The 16,635-nt window shown below is 59.3% G+C and overlaps 2 protein-coding genes across 12 annotated transcripts in view; both read left to right on the top strand.

The window, feature by feature from the left end:
* Window positions 1–6,774, top strand: part of TXNRD3 (thioredoxin reductase 3) — a 33,034-nt gene extending 26,260 nt beyond the window's left edge. For 4 of the 9 annotated variants that reach the window (XM_043442773.1, XM_043442770.1, XM_043442772.1 and 1 more), the window contains 3 exons: window positions 2,002–2,097; window positions 5,716–5,850; window positions 6,003–6,766. In XM_043442773.1, coding sequence (XP_043298708.1) covers window positions 2,002–2,097; window positions 5,716–5,850; window positions 6,003–6,065 — 294 coding nt within the window. In that variant the 3' untranslated portion in view covers window positions 6,066–6,766. Of the gene's footprint in view, window positions 1–2,001; window positions 2,121–5,715; window positions 5,851–6,002 lie in introns of all 9 variants that reach the window. The other 5 variants (XM_043442767.1, XM_043442766.1, XR_006264499.1 and 2 more) reach the window with 4 other exon arrangements.
* A 2,281-nt stretch (window positions 6,775–9,055) lies between these two features.
* On the top strand, window positions 9,056–16,168 carry C22H3orf22 (chromosome 22 C3orf22 homolog). 3 transcript variants are annotated; one of them, XM_043442777.1, is made up of 4 exons: window positions 9,056–11,583; window positions 13,998–14,127; window positions 14,875–15,006; window positions 15,829–16,168. In XM_043442777.1, exons 2-4 carry the CDS (start codon window positions 14,039–14,041, stop codon window positions 16,010–16,012), a joined length of 405 nt encoding a protein of 134 aa, XP_043298712.1. In that variant the 5' UTR covers window positions 9,056–11,583; window positions 13,998–14,038; the 3' UTR covers window positions 16,013–16,168. The 3 variants fall into 3 exon arrangements, with proteins under 3 accessions (XP_043298712.1, XP_043298710.1, XP_043298711.1); XM_043442775.1 differs by lacking the exons at window positions 9,056–11,583; window positions 13,998–14,127 and having other exon boundaries at window positions 14,136–15,006; XM_043442776.1 differs by lacking the exons at window positions 9,056–11,583; window positions 13,998–14,127 and having other exon boundaries at window positions 14,136–15,006; window positions 15,869–16,004.
* Window positions 16,169–16,635: the final 467 nt, after the last annotated feature.

Here is a 16,635-nt window from a genome sequence, read left to right as displayed (position 1 = left end):
GAGGAAACCTCGCATAAATCCACATATTGTATCTTTTCAAGTGAGGAAATTAAGGTGAAAAGTGAGGGTAGACACAGTAAGACGGGATAAGAAGATGGAATTCGTTCACAAAATTCATGCCATAAAGTCCTCCGGACTTTGATCTCTGATAAGGAGCTTGTATGTAGAATATCAAAGAACTCTTACAACAATAAAAGCCAAATAACCTGGCTTTTAAAAGAGCAAAGGGTATTTCCCCAGAGAAGGTGCACAAGTGGCCAGCAGACACGTGAAAAGTGTCTCGGTGTCATCAGGGAAACAGCTCACAAGCTTAGTGAGAGGCCTTGGGCTGACTTATGAAAGTCTCCACCATTTCTGTGGGTTCTGTCTTCACTCTGCTGATGGTGTCCCTTGGAGCACAAAGATCTTTCCTTTTGGTGCAGTCTGGGTCTTTTTTTTTTCCGTTGTCACATGTACTTTTGATGTCACTTCTGACAAGTCATCGTCTGACCCACAGTCGTGAAGGCTGATGCCCGTGTTTTCTTCCTGGAGTGTTAGGTTTTCAGCTCTGACATGTGGGCCTCTGATCCATGCTGAGAACTTTCTGTACACGTGTGAGGTCAGGGTCCAGCCTCATTCCCCCGCACGTGGGGGCCCATTTCTCCTTGAAGAGCTTCCTCCTAGTGAGGAAATGCGGGCACTGATCTAGCTTACAAATTTCAGTGTAATTGGGAGGGTGGGTGGGAGGGCAGGGGCCAGGGAAGAGAGAGTGAAGCCTCCTGAGAGGAGGGCAGGCCAGGAAGCAGAGCCCGCCCAGGAGCAGGCAACCGCAGCGGGAGTGTGCTGTTTAGAAGCGTGCAGGCTGGTGACAAGCAGGAGGAGAGGCATTTGTGTCTGGGCGGCAGAGGTGGCTGGCCGTGTACCAGAGCTTTTAAATGTGCACTTCTTGTGCATATGTTGATTTAACAATTAAAACTCTTTTAAAAAGGCAGTAATAGGGAGATGATTTCAGGGGGCAGGCTGTGCCACTCAGCTTGTTAGATCTCAGTTCCCCAACTGAACTCGCACCCCCACGCAAAGAAAGCGCTGAGTGATAACGACCGGACCCCTAGGGAACTCCGAAGGGAAGGTCTGGACAGCGAGAGCACTGGGCGGAGGAGGGGGCCAGCGCTGTCGGATGGTACAGTTTATCCTGAGGGTACAGGCCCTGAGACTGTGCTGAGTGGCACACAGGTGACAGACAGACCGGCAGAACAGAATCTGAAGCCCAGGTTGATTCAGGTGCCTAGGAGAATTAACATATGATAAAGGCGGTGTTTTAAATCTATGGCAAAAGACGTTCATTGAGGGTGTTGGAGTAAGTGGACAGCATTCAGGAAAAATGTTAAGTTGGGCCCATACTTCATGCCCACTTTAAACCAGGAGGATCAAATGAAACAAAATCTTCCAAATACTGGAAGGAAAATCATAGCTAACACATTGATGTGAAGAGCCAACTCATTGGAAAAGACCCTGATGCTGGGAAAGATTGAGGGCAAGAGAAGGGGACGACAGAGGATGAGATGGTTGGATGGCATCACCAACTCAATGGACATGAGTTTGAGCAAGCTCTGGGGGATAGTGAAAGACAGAGGAGCCTGGCATGCTGCAGTCCATGGGGTCGCAGAGTCAGACACGACTGAGCCACTGAACAACAATGCGCGTGAGGAAAGGAGTGGGTGGGATACAGGGGGAGGGTCCCGCGCAGGACTCAGCATGTCGAAGCCGGGAGCTTCCTGTTTCAGAAATCCTGTTTATAATCTCAGGAGTTGGCGCCACCTCTTTTCTTAACATTTGGAGTATATTTTAGGAATAATACCTTGGGGTGAAGAAGCATTTATCTCATGTTCCTAGTAGCCACAGAGATTAAAAAGTTTGTATTAAAAGTTTCGGAGAGCTGGTGGACACACTGCTGTCTCTGTGTGACCACGGAGCCCTGCAGGCGTGTCTCCATGGACGCTGACCTCTGCCTTTCTCTTGCAGGTCTACCACACTCTGTTCTGGCCTCTCGAGTGGACAGTGGCCTGCAGAGACAGCAACACTTGTTACGCGAAGATAATCTGCAATAAACTGGAGAACGTACGTCATGTGGTTGGAAGCAGGCATGCCTTGATTTTAAAATGTCGCTTTTAGTCTCGTATCTGCGTTTTTATAATCTCCTTAAAGACAGCTCTCGGGGCTAGGCAGGAATCCTTGAGACTGCCACCCGGGTGCTGTGCTTGCGGGGATGGACCCGTGCCTCCCTTTCTCCGTGGGATCGTGTCTCTCTGGGGCGCTCTGACTGGCGGTGTGGCGCCTCAGGCTCTGCTGTGATCTGGGCCATCGACGACACAGTGTAGGCACATCCGTCTGCATCTGGAGACACAGGCGTGCCTTGAAGACATTGCAGGTTTGGTTCCAGACCTGGCAATAAATCGAATGTCATGGTCGTGTGAGCCCCGGAATTGTTTGGTTTCCCTGTGCATGTGAGGTCACATTTACACCAGACTACAGTCTTTATCAGTTGCATTCTGTCTAAAAAATTCAATGTACAACCTTAATTTAAAAAATACTTTATGCTAATCATCAGCTGCGCCCTCAGCAGATTGCAACCCTCTTGCTGGTGGAGGGTCTGGCCGCAGCGCTGGGGCTGCTGACGAATCAGGGCGGAGGTGGCTGAAGGCTGGAGTGGCTGCAGCTATTTCTCAAAACAAGATGACTGGGATGCTGGCCACTTGGAAGGACTCTTCTTTCATGAGTGGTTTCCCTGAAGCAGGCAGTGCTGTTTGGTAGCATTTCACCCACAGCGGCACTGCCTTCAGAGCTGGAGTCCGTCCTCCCAGACCTGCCGCTCTTTATGCACCAAGCGTGAGCCGCGTCCCGAGTCCTGGTTGTCAGCATGGCTGTGGTCACAGCCTCTTGCAGGAGCGGCTGCATCTCAGGAATCGCTGCTTGTGCTTGTCCGTCGGGAGCAGCTCCTCCTGCGTTCGGTTCATCCTCAGGTGGCGGTAACTCAGCCCCGTCTTCAGGACCCACTTCTGACCCCAGTTCTCCTGCTGCTTCCAGCACGTCTCCCTTCCTTCCTCCAGGAAGTCCTGGGCCCCTCGCTGTCACCCACGGGGGCTAGAGTTAGGTTCTTCCAAACGCCTCTGAGGTTTCTGTTCTGACCTCATCCCACGAGCCGCGATGCTCTTATAACATCTGGGACGGGACTTCTCTCCAGAAGACCTTTGGTCCACTCTGCCCGGATCAGCCAGAGGACTCACTGTCTGCCACTCACTGTCTGTGGCAGCTGCAGCCTAGCAGAATGGATTTGTTCGATAATAAGACTTGGAAGTCAAGATTGCTTCTTGACTGCTGGACAGCAGAGGGCTGTTGTGTTAGCTGATGTGAAAGCAACATCCATCATGTTATACATCTCCATCAGAGCTCTGGGGTGGTCAGGGGCATGTCATTTGGAAAGGGCATTCCTATTTGGAGAGGAATCTTTTCTTCTGAGCAGTTGGTCTCAACAGTAGGCTTAAAGTATTCCCTAAACCATGTTGTAAGCAGATGTCATCCAGGCTTTGTTGAGCACAAAGCAGAGTCGATTCAGCTTAATTCTTAAGGGCCCTGGGGTTTGGGGAGTCGTAGGTCAGTGCTGGGTTCCACTGTGTCAGCGCCCGACACGAGAGCAGCCTGTCCTCTGAGGCTGTGAAGCCAGACTCTGACTTCTCGTCTCTCACTGTGAAAGGACTGCGGGCATGCTCAGCTGCGTCAAGTCGTGTCCGACCCTTTGTGACCCCATAGACTGCAGCCTGCCAGGCTGCTCTGTCCGTGGCACTCTCCAGGCAAGAATACCAGAGGGGGTTGCCACGCCCTCCTCCAGGGGATCTTCCCCACCCAGGGATGGAACCCAGGTCTCTCATGTCTCCTGCATTGGCAGGCAGGTTCTTTACCGCTAGCGCCATGAACGCCCCAGATGCATCTTTCCATCCACGTTGGAAACCACTGTGTCGGAGCTTCTGGGGAGGTTAGGTCTTCCAGGTAAAGGGCCACAGCCTGTGCGTCGGCGCTTGCTGCCTCCCCGGCCCCGCGGTGCTGTCTCTGAAACGGTTCCTTCCTGAGTCCCTGCGAGCCCGCTCCGCCAGGTCCCACTGCCCTGCAGTGTCCTCCCCCCTCTCTGCCTTCACAGAACCGGAGGGGATCACGGCCTTGCTCTGGAGGCTTTGGCTGGGGGATGTGGGGGCTGGTCTGGTCTTCTGCCCGGACGCCGGGGCTGTCCCCACCCACGTCAGCAGGCAGGCTGCTCCTCGCCCCTGCTCCTGCGCTTGCTGGAGCCGTGCTCCCAGGGCCTCGGAGGGCTGTCCTGCCGCGTTCTCAGCCTGGCTGAGTGTCCGGCTCAGGAGGCCCAGCTCTCGGCCTGTCCTGGCTCTCCACCTGCCCTCCCCATTTCCAGCTTCTGAGGTCAAGGAGAGGCGTGTGATTCTTGCTTCCATATGAACGTTCAGAGGCCATCGTTGGGAGATTATTGGCCTAATTTCAGTGTGTTCCTCTCCCAGGGAAGAGGGAGGCTGAGGAGGCGGAGATGGGCTGGGGGCAGGAGCCAGTCAGTGGAGCTGTGGGTGAAGGTCCCCATGTCACGTGGACCTAGTTTGTGGTACACAGAACTGTTACAGGAGCACCATCACAATCACAAGGAAGAAGTCTGAAGCAGTGTGAGAGTTCCCAGAGTGTGGCGTAGAAGCACCAAGTGAGCGATTGCTGATGGAAAGGCGTTGGCACGGCCCTGCGGTCTGCCAGGAGCAGAGCTGTGTGCCACTCAGCGTGTCTGCCTGTAGCCAGGACGCGCCACAGGCAGTTAGGAGATGCCTCCGTGCAGTGAGAGCCTGCTTAGAAGGGCTCAAATTCTGGTGGAGGCGCTCGCAGCGCAGGCGCAGGGCCCCGTGGGGCACGAGGCAAGCCTGAGAGCCCCTCGCCCCTCTGTGGGGACAGCAGGGCCCCTCGAGGCCGGTGAAGAGTGTGCGAGGCTGTGCCAGGACGTGGCGCCTCCCCCTCAGAGTCTGAGATTCTTTCTGGGGAGGTCGGACATGAAGTTGCCAATGATGTGACCTCATGCACCCCTCCAAGGGTCCCTCCCGTGGGGCCTGGAGACTCCGGGCATCGCTCACGCCCCCCAGGGAGTGCCAGTCACCGTGGGGTGTTCTTTCGCAGGCCCGCTGTGGGGGCATAGGCCTTCCCCTGGTGCACTGTGGCCCTGAAGCTCTAGATGGGGGGAGAGAGATGAGAGCTGTGGATTGGCAGACCCAGGGGTGCCCGGGATGAATCGACTGCCCCCGGTGTGTTGCGTGGGGGTGAGGGGAGAGGGCCCCCCACTCCTTGGTGTCTGTGCCCCGGGCCAGGAGTGGGGCCCCTGCTTGGAGGGCACGCACCCTGGTGTGGCTATTAGCCCTGACTTTTCGGACTGTCATTCAGCACTCTCTTGGGGTAACGAAGCGTCCACCAAGCTGGGAACCCTTCTGGGCAGAGGTGCACACTCTTCCTGGTGGGTTGGGGCTCACGGTATCTCGGGGCATGCGCCCAGGGCTCTCCCCGCAGAGTCTCAAAGGCGCGGGCTCCTGGTGGTGCTCTGGGCTCAGGGCGGTGTTAGAGGCGCTTTTCTGGGGGAGATGCTGTAAGTGAACTTGGGATGACGAGGCTCCTAGTCAGGACGTTAATCTACTGGCTTCCTTTCTGAAGGATCGGGTGGTAGGATTTCACGTCCTCGGACCGAACGCCGGGGAGATCACGCAGGGGTTTGCCGCCGCCATGAAGTGCGGGCTCACGAAGCAGCTGCTGGATGACACCATCGGGATCCACCCCACGTGCGGAGAGGTGCGCCCCGGGCCCCGGGGACGGGGAGGGCCTGCTGTCTGCAGCTGCGTGCTCCCAGGGGCGCCGTCAGCGCCGCGCTCGGGACACGTCCTCCCGAAGCTGTGGCGTCCGCACAGCTGCCTGTGAATCGCTGTCTTTCCTCCCCTGGGCAGGTGTTCACCACCTTGGAGATCACCAAGGCATCGGGACTGGACATCACGCAGAAGGGCTGCTGAGGCTAGGCCCTGCCGCCCCGTCCTGTCCCGCCCCGCGCGGTGAGATGGCGCGTGTGGCTCAGAACGCCCGTGGGCTGCCCGGGGACAGGAGGCGGGACGGCGCGGGGGGCCCGCTGCCCGGCTGGGCTGGCGGGAGGGCAGGCTCGCTGCCTCCTTGACGTCTTTGCTCAGAGCCTCCAGGTGAGCCAAGACCGACCTCTGCCCGCCAGCTCCTCCGCAAGGCCTCTCTCGACTGACTCACCCAAGTCAGCGCTCCTGCTTGCTGCAGTTTGACCCCCTCCCTGTTGCTTCCGCGGAAACAGTCTCTGTTATGAAACTGACTCCAGTGGGCGTGTTCAGCGTTTTGAGCTTCAGAGTAATATGAAAACATTCTCAGTACTGTGTTATGGGAAATCTAATTTAAAGTTATTTAAAACGGTTCTGTTCACAGTCTGTTTACTCACAGCCTCGTTCAGCAAATGACCAGGTGATGTCAGGGGCTTCCCTTGGGGTGTGCATGCCCGTCGGCATCTAAAAGGGCTGGAGGTGGGAAACCTTCCCTGGGGAGGAGCCTGTTTCCTCCTGAGCAGACCTCCCAGCCCCAAGTCCAGGGTTCCAGACCACGGTGTGGTCCTGGGCTGCCGCCACCCACTGGCCCACTGGTCCTGTGGTCAGAACTTCTTTTTAAAAGAAACTTTAGGCCAGTAAGCAGTTCGGGGTCACCATCTGTGCACGGGGTGTCTGCCGCCCTCCCCGGAGGCGGCAGAGGGGGCTGCAGAGGGGCGGGGCGCCCGGCTTTCCGGTCTCGGGGTCCAGTTACTGAGGAGACACGAGCAGGCGAGGGGGGAGCGGTTGCGTGGCGGCAGCACAGTGGCCCCCGGCAGACGCCGCTGGTTCCTGCACGTGGGCTGGCGGCAGTCAAACAGGGTGTGACGCAGGCGGAGTGCTTTCTCTTACTTGTTGAAGCATTTTTCGTAACGGCTGTTTTAGCATCTTGGCCAGGTAATCCAGCTGTCTGTGTTGTCTCGGCATTGGCATCTAGTCACCACCTCTTCTCCTTCAAGGAGGTTTTCTCCTAGGATTGAACACTGTAACCAGCTGAGACTTGTGTCTGGAATGCAAGAATGGTTCAACATGCAGAGTCCAATCAGCGTAGAATACCTCATCGACAGAATGAAGGAAAAAGAATCACATGATATCAGTTGATGCGGAAAGAGCATTCGACTAAATTCAACACACCGTCCTGATTAAAAAGTACTCAACGAACTAGGAATAGAGGAAAACTACCTCTATGTAACAAAAGCTGTATGTAAAAACCCCAGAGTGATCGTCTAACGAGACAAGGCTGTCCCCTTCTGCCACTTGTGTTCACCAGAGTCCTTATTAAAAGTTCTATGCAGAGCAATTAGGCAAGAAAAAGAAGTTGAATCATCTGTATTCACAGATGATGGGGTTGTAGACGTAGAAAATACCGAAGATGCCTCACACCCAGACACAGAAGCTGTTGGACCTGGTGAATGAGCTCAGCAGGTGGCAGGATGCAAAATGAACTCCAGGAAGTCCGGTGAAAGTCTGTACACCAACCGTGATCCGTCTCGAAGTAAGAAAATGATTCCACTCACAGTAGCCCCCAGAAGAGAATCCATAGGAACTGAATTAACCAAGGAGGTGGAGCAGGTGTACAGTGAAAACCACAAACTGTCGAGGAAAAGAAGACAAATAAGTGGAAAGACAGCCTGTGTTTATGGATTAGCAAACTTAATACTGTTAAAATGTCAGTTGTGCCTGAAGCAATCTACACATTCAGGTTCTGTCAAAAACCCAGCAATGACTTTTGCAAAAATCAAAGAACCCATCCTGAAATTCCCGTGGAACCTGAAGGGGATTCTGAACATTCAGAACAGCCTTGAAAGAGCACAGAGTTAGAGCTCACACACTTCCTGTTTCAGGGTTTACTGCAGACCCTCAGCTGTGAGAACAGCGTGGTCCCAGCACAGAGAATAGGGAAGTCAGGCCTCACGCGTCAGGTCGGGCGGATGGTGGAAACAGCACTAAGACCCTTTCGTAGGAGAGAGTCCTCTTTCTCCCACTGGCTGGGAAACCACACCAAAGGGTAACGTCAGATCTCTGTTAACATCGTATACAAACGTCAGCCGAAAGTGGGTCAGAGACCTAAGTGTGAATGCAAAAGCCACAGAACTTACAAGAAAACCCAGGGCAAGCGCTTCACGACACTGGACTTGGCAGTGACTCTTGTGTGCAACAAAAGGCACAGGAAACAGGGAAGAAGGGACAGACTGGACCTCAGGGGGTTAAAGTCTGTGCGGGCAAGGACGCCAGGACGCTGTGTGCAGAGCAAGAAGACAACCCCAGAGTGAGAGGACGCTGTGTGCAGAGCAAGAAGACAAACCCCAGAGTGAGAGGACGCTGTGTGCAGAGCAAGAAGACAAACCCCAGAGTGAGAGGACGCTGTGTGCAGAGCAAGAAGACAAACCCCAGAGTGAGAGGAGAGACTTTCAGGCCACATATCTGATAAGAGATCTATTCCAGAATGTAATATCTGGAATGTATTGAGAAACTTCCAAAACCCAGTAACATAGAAACACACACCCAGGTTGAAAATGGGCAAAGGACTTTATCAGACACTTATCCACAGGAGATGCACAAATGGCCAGTACATCACCAGAGGAATGGAGATCAAAGCTCAATGAGCTACCACCGCATGACAGTCAGAGTTGTTCAGTTGCTAAGTCAGGTCTGACTCTGTGACCCCAAGGGCTGCAGCACACCAGGCTTCCCTGGCCTTCACTGTCTCCCAGAGTTTCCTTACATTCATGTCCATTGAATCGGTGATGCCATCCAGCCATCTCATCCTCTGTCGTCCCCTTCTCCTCCTGCCTCCAATCTTTCCCAGCATCAGGGTCTTTTCCAATGAGTTGGCTCTTCACATCAGGTGGTCGAAGTATTGGAGCTTCAGCTTCAGCATCGGTCCTTCCAGTGAATATTCAGGGTTTATTTCCTTTAGGACTGACTGGTTTAGCACTGAACCATACACTTTAAAATGGTCAAGATGGTTACTGTTTTGTGTATTTTATCACATTTTTTAAACTGCATTTAATTGTGTATCAGTTATGCCTTAATAAAGTTGATCTAAAGAAACAAACCAACAGCTTTAAAAAAAAAAAAGCCCAAGACCAGATGGTGTAATTCTGTGAAACATTAAAGCAGTATTAACAGCAATTTCTCTCAAAATCTTCCAAAAAGCTGAAGAAGAGAGACCACTTCCCAAGTCATTCTGTGCATCACTATCTCATGCTACCAAAGCCGGATGGAGACGCAACCAGCAAACCTAGACCAGTACCCTGATGATTACAGGTGCAAAGGTCCTCGACAGGATAGTAGTACCCAACTAGATCCAGCAAATCTCTAAAGGACTATATGTGAAGTGAGTTTTATTCCCAGGGTGCAAGGGTGTTTCACAATAAGGAACTCAATCGATGACACACACCATATTAATAGAATGACGGTTGGAAACTATGTGACCGTCTCAGTTGGTACAGAAAAAGCATCTGGCAAAATCCAACACAATAAAGCCCCAGGTGAAAAACCCACAGATCACACCGTCCTCAGTATTGAGAGATGAGACAGAAAGGTTTTTTCTCTAAGGTCAGGAACAAGATTAAGATGCCTGCTTTGCCTACTGTTCATTCAACTCACCCTGGAGTTCCAGAGAGAGTAATCAGGCAAGAAAAAGAAGCAAAAGACGTCCGCATTGGAAAAGAAGAGGCAGACTTGGGTCTGGAAACAGGCGACTCGAGGCCGGGTTTGGTGACCCCCCTCGCTGCGTCTTTGTGGGCCTGATCGTGAACCGTCAGAGCCTCCTAACCCAAGGCCCGAGGCCCTCTTTGCTGTGCGCACTCTGCTCCGGATGAGTGTCTTCAGTTGCTGTTGATGTCCCAGCGGCGCCCACACCCCCGTCTGAGGCCAGGCGTCACGCACCTGGACCTCAGACCCAGATGTTTACCTGCCCACGTCGGGGTGGGGGCCCGCAGAAGGGCAGAGAGCCTGACTGAGACTGGACTCGTGGTCTCCCTGCAGGGCCGCGTCCACCCGCCGTGGTGGCCTCCGTGTGCACAGCGTGTGGCTTTCGCCTGAATGTCCCTTGCGCCCGCCCCGTTATCCAGCGCTTCCCTCCAGGGGCCACGTCTGTCCTTGAGTGAGCTCTGCTGGCCGCCGGGTCCCCCCCCCGGGGCTCCCGGCCCGCTCGCCGCCTCCTCCGCACAGATGCCAGGTATCTCCACGCACACCTGGTCACTGCTGGCCTCACTGAGCACCCGGCCCGCCCTGGCCTAACCCGGCCCACGCTCTCCTAGTGGAGGCCTCCTCTCAGCGCTGGTGTTAGACCGTCAGGCTGCCGCGGAGGGGACGGGGCAGAAGCAACCAGGAGCACGGAGCTCCACCTGCCCGCAGGCCTGCCGTTGCCTGGGCCGGAGCCCCCGGGCACCGCGACCTCACCAGTGTGACAGGGCCCCTGGGAGTCCCAGCTGCCCGGCCACAGGGCACACATGGGGCTCTCCAGGAGGGTCGAGAGCGCCGGGCCCCAGCAGGGTTGGGGGGTGCTCACCCGGCGCCCCTCACAGCTGCGACCGCGGGCAGGCGGCCCTCGGCCGAGGCCATGTGGACACTCTCCTGCCGGCGCTCCTCAGGACGGGCCCAGTCCACCGGGACCTCCGGCCCTTCAGCGCCCTGCACAGCTGCGGGCTCCTGGGGCTCCCGGGACTCCACCGTCTGCAGGCCTCCTTCCCCATCTTGCTCGCTCTGCCCCTCCGTTCATTTCCATCTTCGGGGACAACGGGCTTGGCCCTGCGTGCACCTCTGGACCCCAGCAGGCTGCTGCCCCCAGCCCACTGCTGCGGGGCTGACTTCACTGCTGACCCAGGGATGCCCCCCAGCCCCACCCGGAGGGGGTGCCCCACCTCAGGGCAGGAAGTGCTGAGGGGAGGGGTACTGGGAAGAGGGGTCCCCACGGGGCTCCCCTCGGGCCTCATCCTGCCTCATGCCCCCAGCAAGCCCCTGGACCGGAGCCCCATGTCAGGGCTGCTCCGAGAACCTCCAGGTCAAGACCCAGGACGTGAGGGCAGACGCTGGCCCTGCCGCCTGCACCGTCCGCTCCCCTCCAGCCCCCGGTCCTCGCACTGAGCTGGGGTCGTGCCCTGGCAGGCTCCCCGCTGCTCGTCCATTGGTGGCCCGGTCGATTCCCAGCCCGGTGGGTTCTCTGTGGGGCAGCAGACCTCTGAGCTGCACCCTAACGCCCGCCCGCCCGAGTCACCTCAGCCTGGCCGCTCCTGGGCTGCAGCCTGGGCTCAGGTCAGGGTCAGCCAGGGAAGGAGCTTCTCTGTACTGTTTGTCCTCATCGCTCGGCACCTGGCCTCTTAGTTCCCAACTAGAGATGGAGCCTGTGCCCCCTGCATTGGGAGGGTGGAGCCTTATCCACTGGACCACCAGGGAAGTCCCGAAGAAGGAGCTTTTTTCTGCCCAGGTGGGTTGTTTGCTGCTTCCGGGCCTCGTGTGTGCCCTGCTCCCATGCATGTGGCTGCGGGAGCTCCCATGCCGGGTCCTCGGAGACGGGGCGCCCACCAGCCCAGCCCCACACCGCCACTCCCACTGCCCCTCCCTGGCCAGGAGTCGCTGATTGTGACCTCGGGGGCTCTGCCGCTGGGTGAGGCTGCGGGCCTGGCCCCGTGTCCTGGGCCCAGAGCCTGGTGCATGGCAGCCAGGACCATGGCCAGCGTTCGCCTCCCCCAGGTTCATCACACAGGGTGACCAGTGAGTACCTGGGCCTGGGGGTCTGCTCACGCACACCCTTCTGGCTGCAGGGGGGCCGGCCCTCACAGCAGCGTCCCCCTGGGTGGGGTCACTGCTGGGTGCTCTGATCCACACCTCACAGCATCTCTGCTGGGGTGGGGGCGGCAGCCTGGACCCGCGGGGCCCCCCTGCCTGTGGAAGCGGGCTCCCCGCAGCACGCGGGCCCAGGCCCACGACCAAGAGGGTCTGCAGGCGACCCGGTGGTGTGGGGGCCCTTGCCTGCCTCCTCCAGGCCGTGGGTTCCCGCAGCAGGGCCGTGTCGTCTGTGGTCACTGCTGGGGTGCCCTCTGTCGCCCAGCTGCTCCAGGACTGTGGGAGCCCTGTAGCCTGGACGCCACCTCTTCCCCCAGACGCTGCGGGGCGGGGGGTGGAGATGCTGGCAAGGCAGTTCCCCCCGGAGCCTCGGTCTCCTCACCTGAAGAGGGCGGTGGTGGCCTGTCTGCTGTCGGGGGCGGGGGTGGGGGGAAGTAAACCAGGGCCGCAGGGAGCAGTGCAGACACCCCGCCGGCTGCCCTGTCCTGGACCCCGCCCCCTGCCTCCTCCCCGCATCCCGGCCTGGCTCCCGGGCGGGCTGAAGGCCTTGCCCTCATACCAGCCCGGGTCCCTCGCCCGAGGTCTGCCCTGGTGCAGAGGGCTGCCCTGTCCCTAGAGGACCAAGGCTTCTGGGGACCCAGCCCCCACCCGGGAAAGAAGCGCTTGTTTCTCCGAGGCTTCTCTCCGGATTTCAGGAGATCCGACAGCAAAGTGTGGTCACAGGAACACAGCTGCTGCGACTCAGGCTCAGAGAAGCAGGGGGCAGCGTCCCCCCGAGGGTGGACGGGTGGAGATGCAGGCCAGAGGGCCCCCGGGAGCTGTATGCCCGCGTGTGCGGGCGCGTGTGTGCTCAGACCGGTGCTTGGGGCCTTCGCGGCCTTTGCCCTCGGGGCCTGTGGCTCAGCGGCTTCCACAGTAGGTGTCGGGGGCCAGGCCCCACTGCTGCGAGAGAGACGCCGTATTTGGGGGGGCACTCCCTTGGCTCTGTGGGGCTGGGGGTGAGAAGGCGGGAAAGAGGCCTCCAGGCTCTTCCCCCAATCCCCCAGGCCCTCCAGAGGTGGTGCGGTGGGGAGCAGGTCTCGCAGCTGCCCTGGCCGCCCCTTCCTTGAGTCGCCAGTGGGGGCCGCTTCAAGGGCACCAGCTCCTGGGGAACCTGTTGCCTGGTGCGGTTGGTCCTGCCGGTGTCTGCACGCCCCCCCCCCCGGAACAAGGGCCCCCCCACGCCAGGACGGGGCTGGCAGGGGTGGCTTCAGCCCGTGAGGGTCACGTGGACGGTGACGTGGCCACATGAGCACAGTCACTGGGGTGAGGGGCTCACGAGCCCCCGCGCTCAGGCCTGACGCCCAGGCCTCCTCAGCCCCAACTGGGGTCGTCCTTACTCTTGTCTTATCCTTTGAAAGAGAGCTACTCGTGACTGTGGGGCAGGGAAAATGGCCCAGCCGCTCGAGAGCTGTGGGGCAGATCTCTTTAAAACTAAAACAATGGGCTTCCGTCAGCCCGGCAACTGCACTGTCAGCGCATGCAACAGAGAAACAGGGACACAGCTTTGTGCAGAAACCTGTGCGTGAACATCCACGGCAGCTTTATTCATAATGACCCAGCCTAGGGGCTCCCAGGGCCCAGGGGGAGACAGTCAGTCCAGCCCAGCCCCAGGCAGGAGCCCCTGGAGACAGCACGGGGCAGCCCGTCTCCTGAGGGTGCCGCGGCCATGGCCCCACACAGCCCAGAGAGACCCGAGGTGACCCCGGCTGGGCTGCAGTGGAGGTGGATGCCGCTGCGGGGGGTGTGCACACCTGGGACCTGCAGGGCCAGTCAGCCAAGGCCCCTTTGACTGTGGGGGTGACTCAGAGCCATGCTTGGCGTACAGCTGCACACACGCGTGTACAAGCGCACGTGTACACGCACACACACACACACTGACACCGGAGCAGGCCTTGTGGAGCAGCGTGCTGAGCACTGGGGGGCTCACAACCCTCCCGGGCACCCTGTCTCCATGCGCTGTCTGGGAAGCCTTGCTGTTCCGGTCCTGACTGGCTCCTCCGGCCTCTCTTCCAGCTCCGGCTGAAGGGCGCACCCCAGTGTAGCCCCCTTCTGTGATGGACCCGAAGGCCCCTAAGAAGTCCCACCAGGGACGGAAGAGTAAGGCCAGGATGCAGGAGAAGTTTGCCAGGAAGTTTCCATACAGGTACCGGACCCCGAGCCCGAGCCAGGCGGGGCCCCCTTCCACAGGCCCCCCCTGCAGGAGCCCCCTCTGGGAAGCACGGCAGGAGCGGGTGGGGGTCTCTGTCCACAGGGGACCGTGAGCTGCTCCGCGCTCCCCGGCGGCGGGCTCCACACCACCCCTTCGGCCCTGAGCTGGGCCCCCCAGAGCCTCGTCGGGCTGCTTCCTGTTGCCTGGTCAGCACACTTGCTCCTGCGGGGGGTGTGATGGGGTCCAGGTGTGGGGGTGGGGCAAGAGTCTGCAGAGCCCCGGCCCCGGGGAACCCGCAGAGCCTGCAGGCCGGGCGGTGTGGGTCCTCCGCCAGGCAGCCTGTTTCTCTGGGTTGAGGGGCCTGGGAGGGCTGAGGGTGGCCCCGAGCCCAACCCTGGGGGCTGCAGCCTTCTCATGCCCGCCCGCGGCAGGGGCACCTGCCCTCAGCTTACAGCCCCGGTCCGTCCCCAGGGCCCAGTGTGGCACTCGCATGGCCACGTGGCCCTTAGTGAAGCAAGAGGGCGCTGGGGTGGGGCCCGGCCCACAGGGCTGCAAGTCAGCAGCCCTCCCAGACCTCAGCTCCGCTGCTTCCGAGCTGTGTGGTCTCCGGGCAAGTCACTTGCCCTTGGTCTGCCTGTCCGTAAAGTGTCCCAGCAACACCTGCCTCCCAGCACGGTTCCCGAGTGTTGAGAGCCCCTGCGCATGGCTGGGCCGCAGCCCCCAAGGCCCCACTGCCCGCAGGTTCTCCTGGCTGATGGGGACCAGCTCAGAGCTCCTGCAGCCCTGGGAACTCACGAAGATGAGCAGCTTGCTGAGGGAGCAGCTGCCCCTGCAGAAGACGCTGCTGCCCACAAGGTCCATCCCCGTCCGAGGGTGAGTCTCAGCCCCAGGGCCGCCATGCTGCCCGGGGACCAGGCCCGGCCCCCACCCCCGTCACCACACGGACACAGCATGTCCGGGCCGAGGACATCTAGCCCCAGGGAGACTCACACTCACTCCCACACACCCTGCACACGCAGCGACACACCCAGACCCCACACACAAATGCAGAGACGCACGGACACTCGCCCTGCCCCGGATTGTCACTGTGTGGTTAGGAAGGGCCCCACCAGGCCCACCACCCGCACTGACGTGAGTGGGCACGGGTCCTCGGGGCTGAGGCTGTGTCTTCTCCACTGTGCTCCTGGCCTCTCAACCTCTGCTCCTCTGGGCTGATGGACTGGGCCGCAGCTTCTCCCATGGAAGGGTCCGTCATGTCGGACCCTCCGAGAGCCTTCAGGCCATGTAGCCGGGTCCTTGTGCCGCAGGAAGGGGGTGGGGGCTGAGGCGTGCCCCCAGGACCGCCCTGCCTCACACCCTGAGCCCTGGCAGTGGGCAGATCACCCAGGAGCTAAAGGCCAAGTTTATCTGAGGATAACGGAGCCCCTGAGATGGGGAGCGGGAGGGGGAGGGTGGCCTCGCGGGGAGGTGGCCACTGCTGGTGGCACCCGCTGTGGCTTGCCCCCAGGCTGGCAGGCCCATGTCTGGGCTGGGCAGAGGCTGGGAGGTGTCTGCTGCTGGGGGTCCGGGCTGGGGGTGGATAGGGGAGCATCTGTCCTGGGGGCAGAGTCGTGGTTGTGGCCCCAGCCAGCTCCTCTGGCCCGGGGCTGGGCCAGCTCCCCAGGGTCAGCGTGGGGCTCTGTGTGGCTTCTCCAGGCTGGGGGCCCCAGATTTCCTGCCTCCCTCCTGCCTCCAGCCGCCACTATCGCCGCCAAGAAACCTCTGGGAGCTGGCGCTGCTGACCCGCCGCTTCCCCAGGCCAGCAGCTCCCCCGCCCGCCCCCCGGAGTCCCGCTCTGCACCACCTGTCTCTGGGCCACTCGGCCCCCAGGCGCTCGTGACGGGCCACCGGGAGCTCCCTCTGGGCAGAGGTGACCTATGGGGAGGCGAGGAGCCCGGGCGAGGCCTCCCGCGGATCCACGCTGCAGGTCCACGGCCCCGGACGGTCGTCTGCACGCCGGCCCCACATTCTCATCCATAAAGTGTGGTGACGGTCAGCCCTGCAGTGTGAGCGTCATTTCCTCGCGTTCACCCCCAAATACGCTCAGGCGCCTGGGATACCTGGGTGACAATACTCTGGAATAGTGCTGGGTACACTGGCATAGTGCTTCAGGGGAGAGCTCGTGAAGGGAAAGCGCCTGGTATTGTTAGTGAGCGCCTTTTTGCCACAGCTGCACCCAGGAGGAGGAGCAGGAAGAGGCAGTCTTTCCATCCCGATCGGGACAGTCTTAGGAAGGGTGCTCAGGCAGTTCTTAAAGCACAGCACAGTCTAAAATGCTGGTGCCACGTGTGTGTGTTAGGAAGTGGGGTGTGTGTGTGTGCACGTAGGGTGCGCCACTGTGCTGCACATGTACACGCCTGTCACAACTTGGGTAGTAAAGCAAGCATACCAGGGCGGTGGCAGCCCCAGGCACAGGGCTTGGCTGAGCTGGTGCGGCTTTAGCGCTCGGCCCAGGCAGAGTGA

The sequence above is a fragment of the Cervus canadensis genome, chromosome 22, assembly GCF_019320065.1.
Source record: "Cervus canadensis isolate Bull #8, Minnesota chromosome 22, ASM1932006v1, whole genome shotgun sequence".
In the NCBI taxonomy this organism is placed as follows: Eukaryota; Metazoa; Chordata; class Mammalia; order Artiodactyla; family Cervidae; genus Cervus; species Cervus canadensis.
The sequence above is the reverse complement of the archived record's forward strand: the minus strand, read 5'-3'. Positions and strand labels throughout refer to the sequence as shown.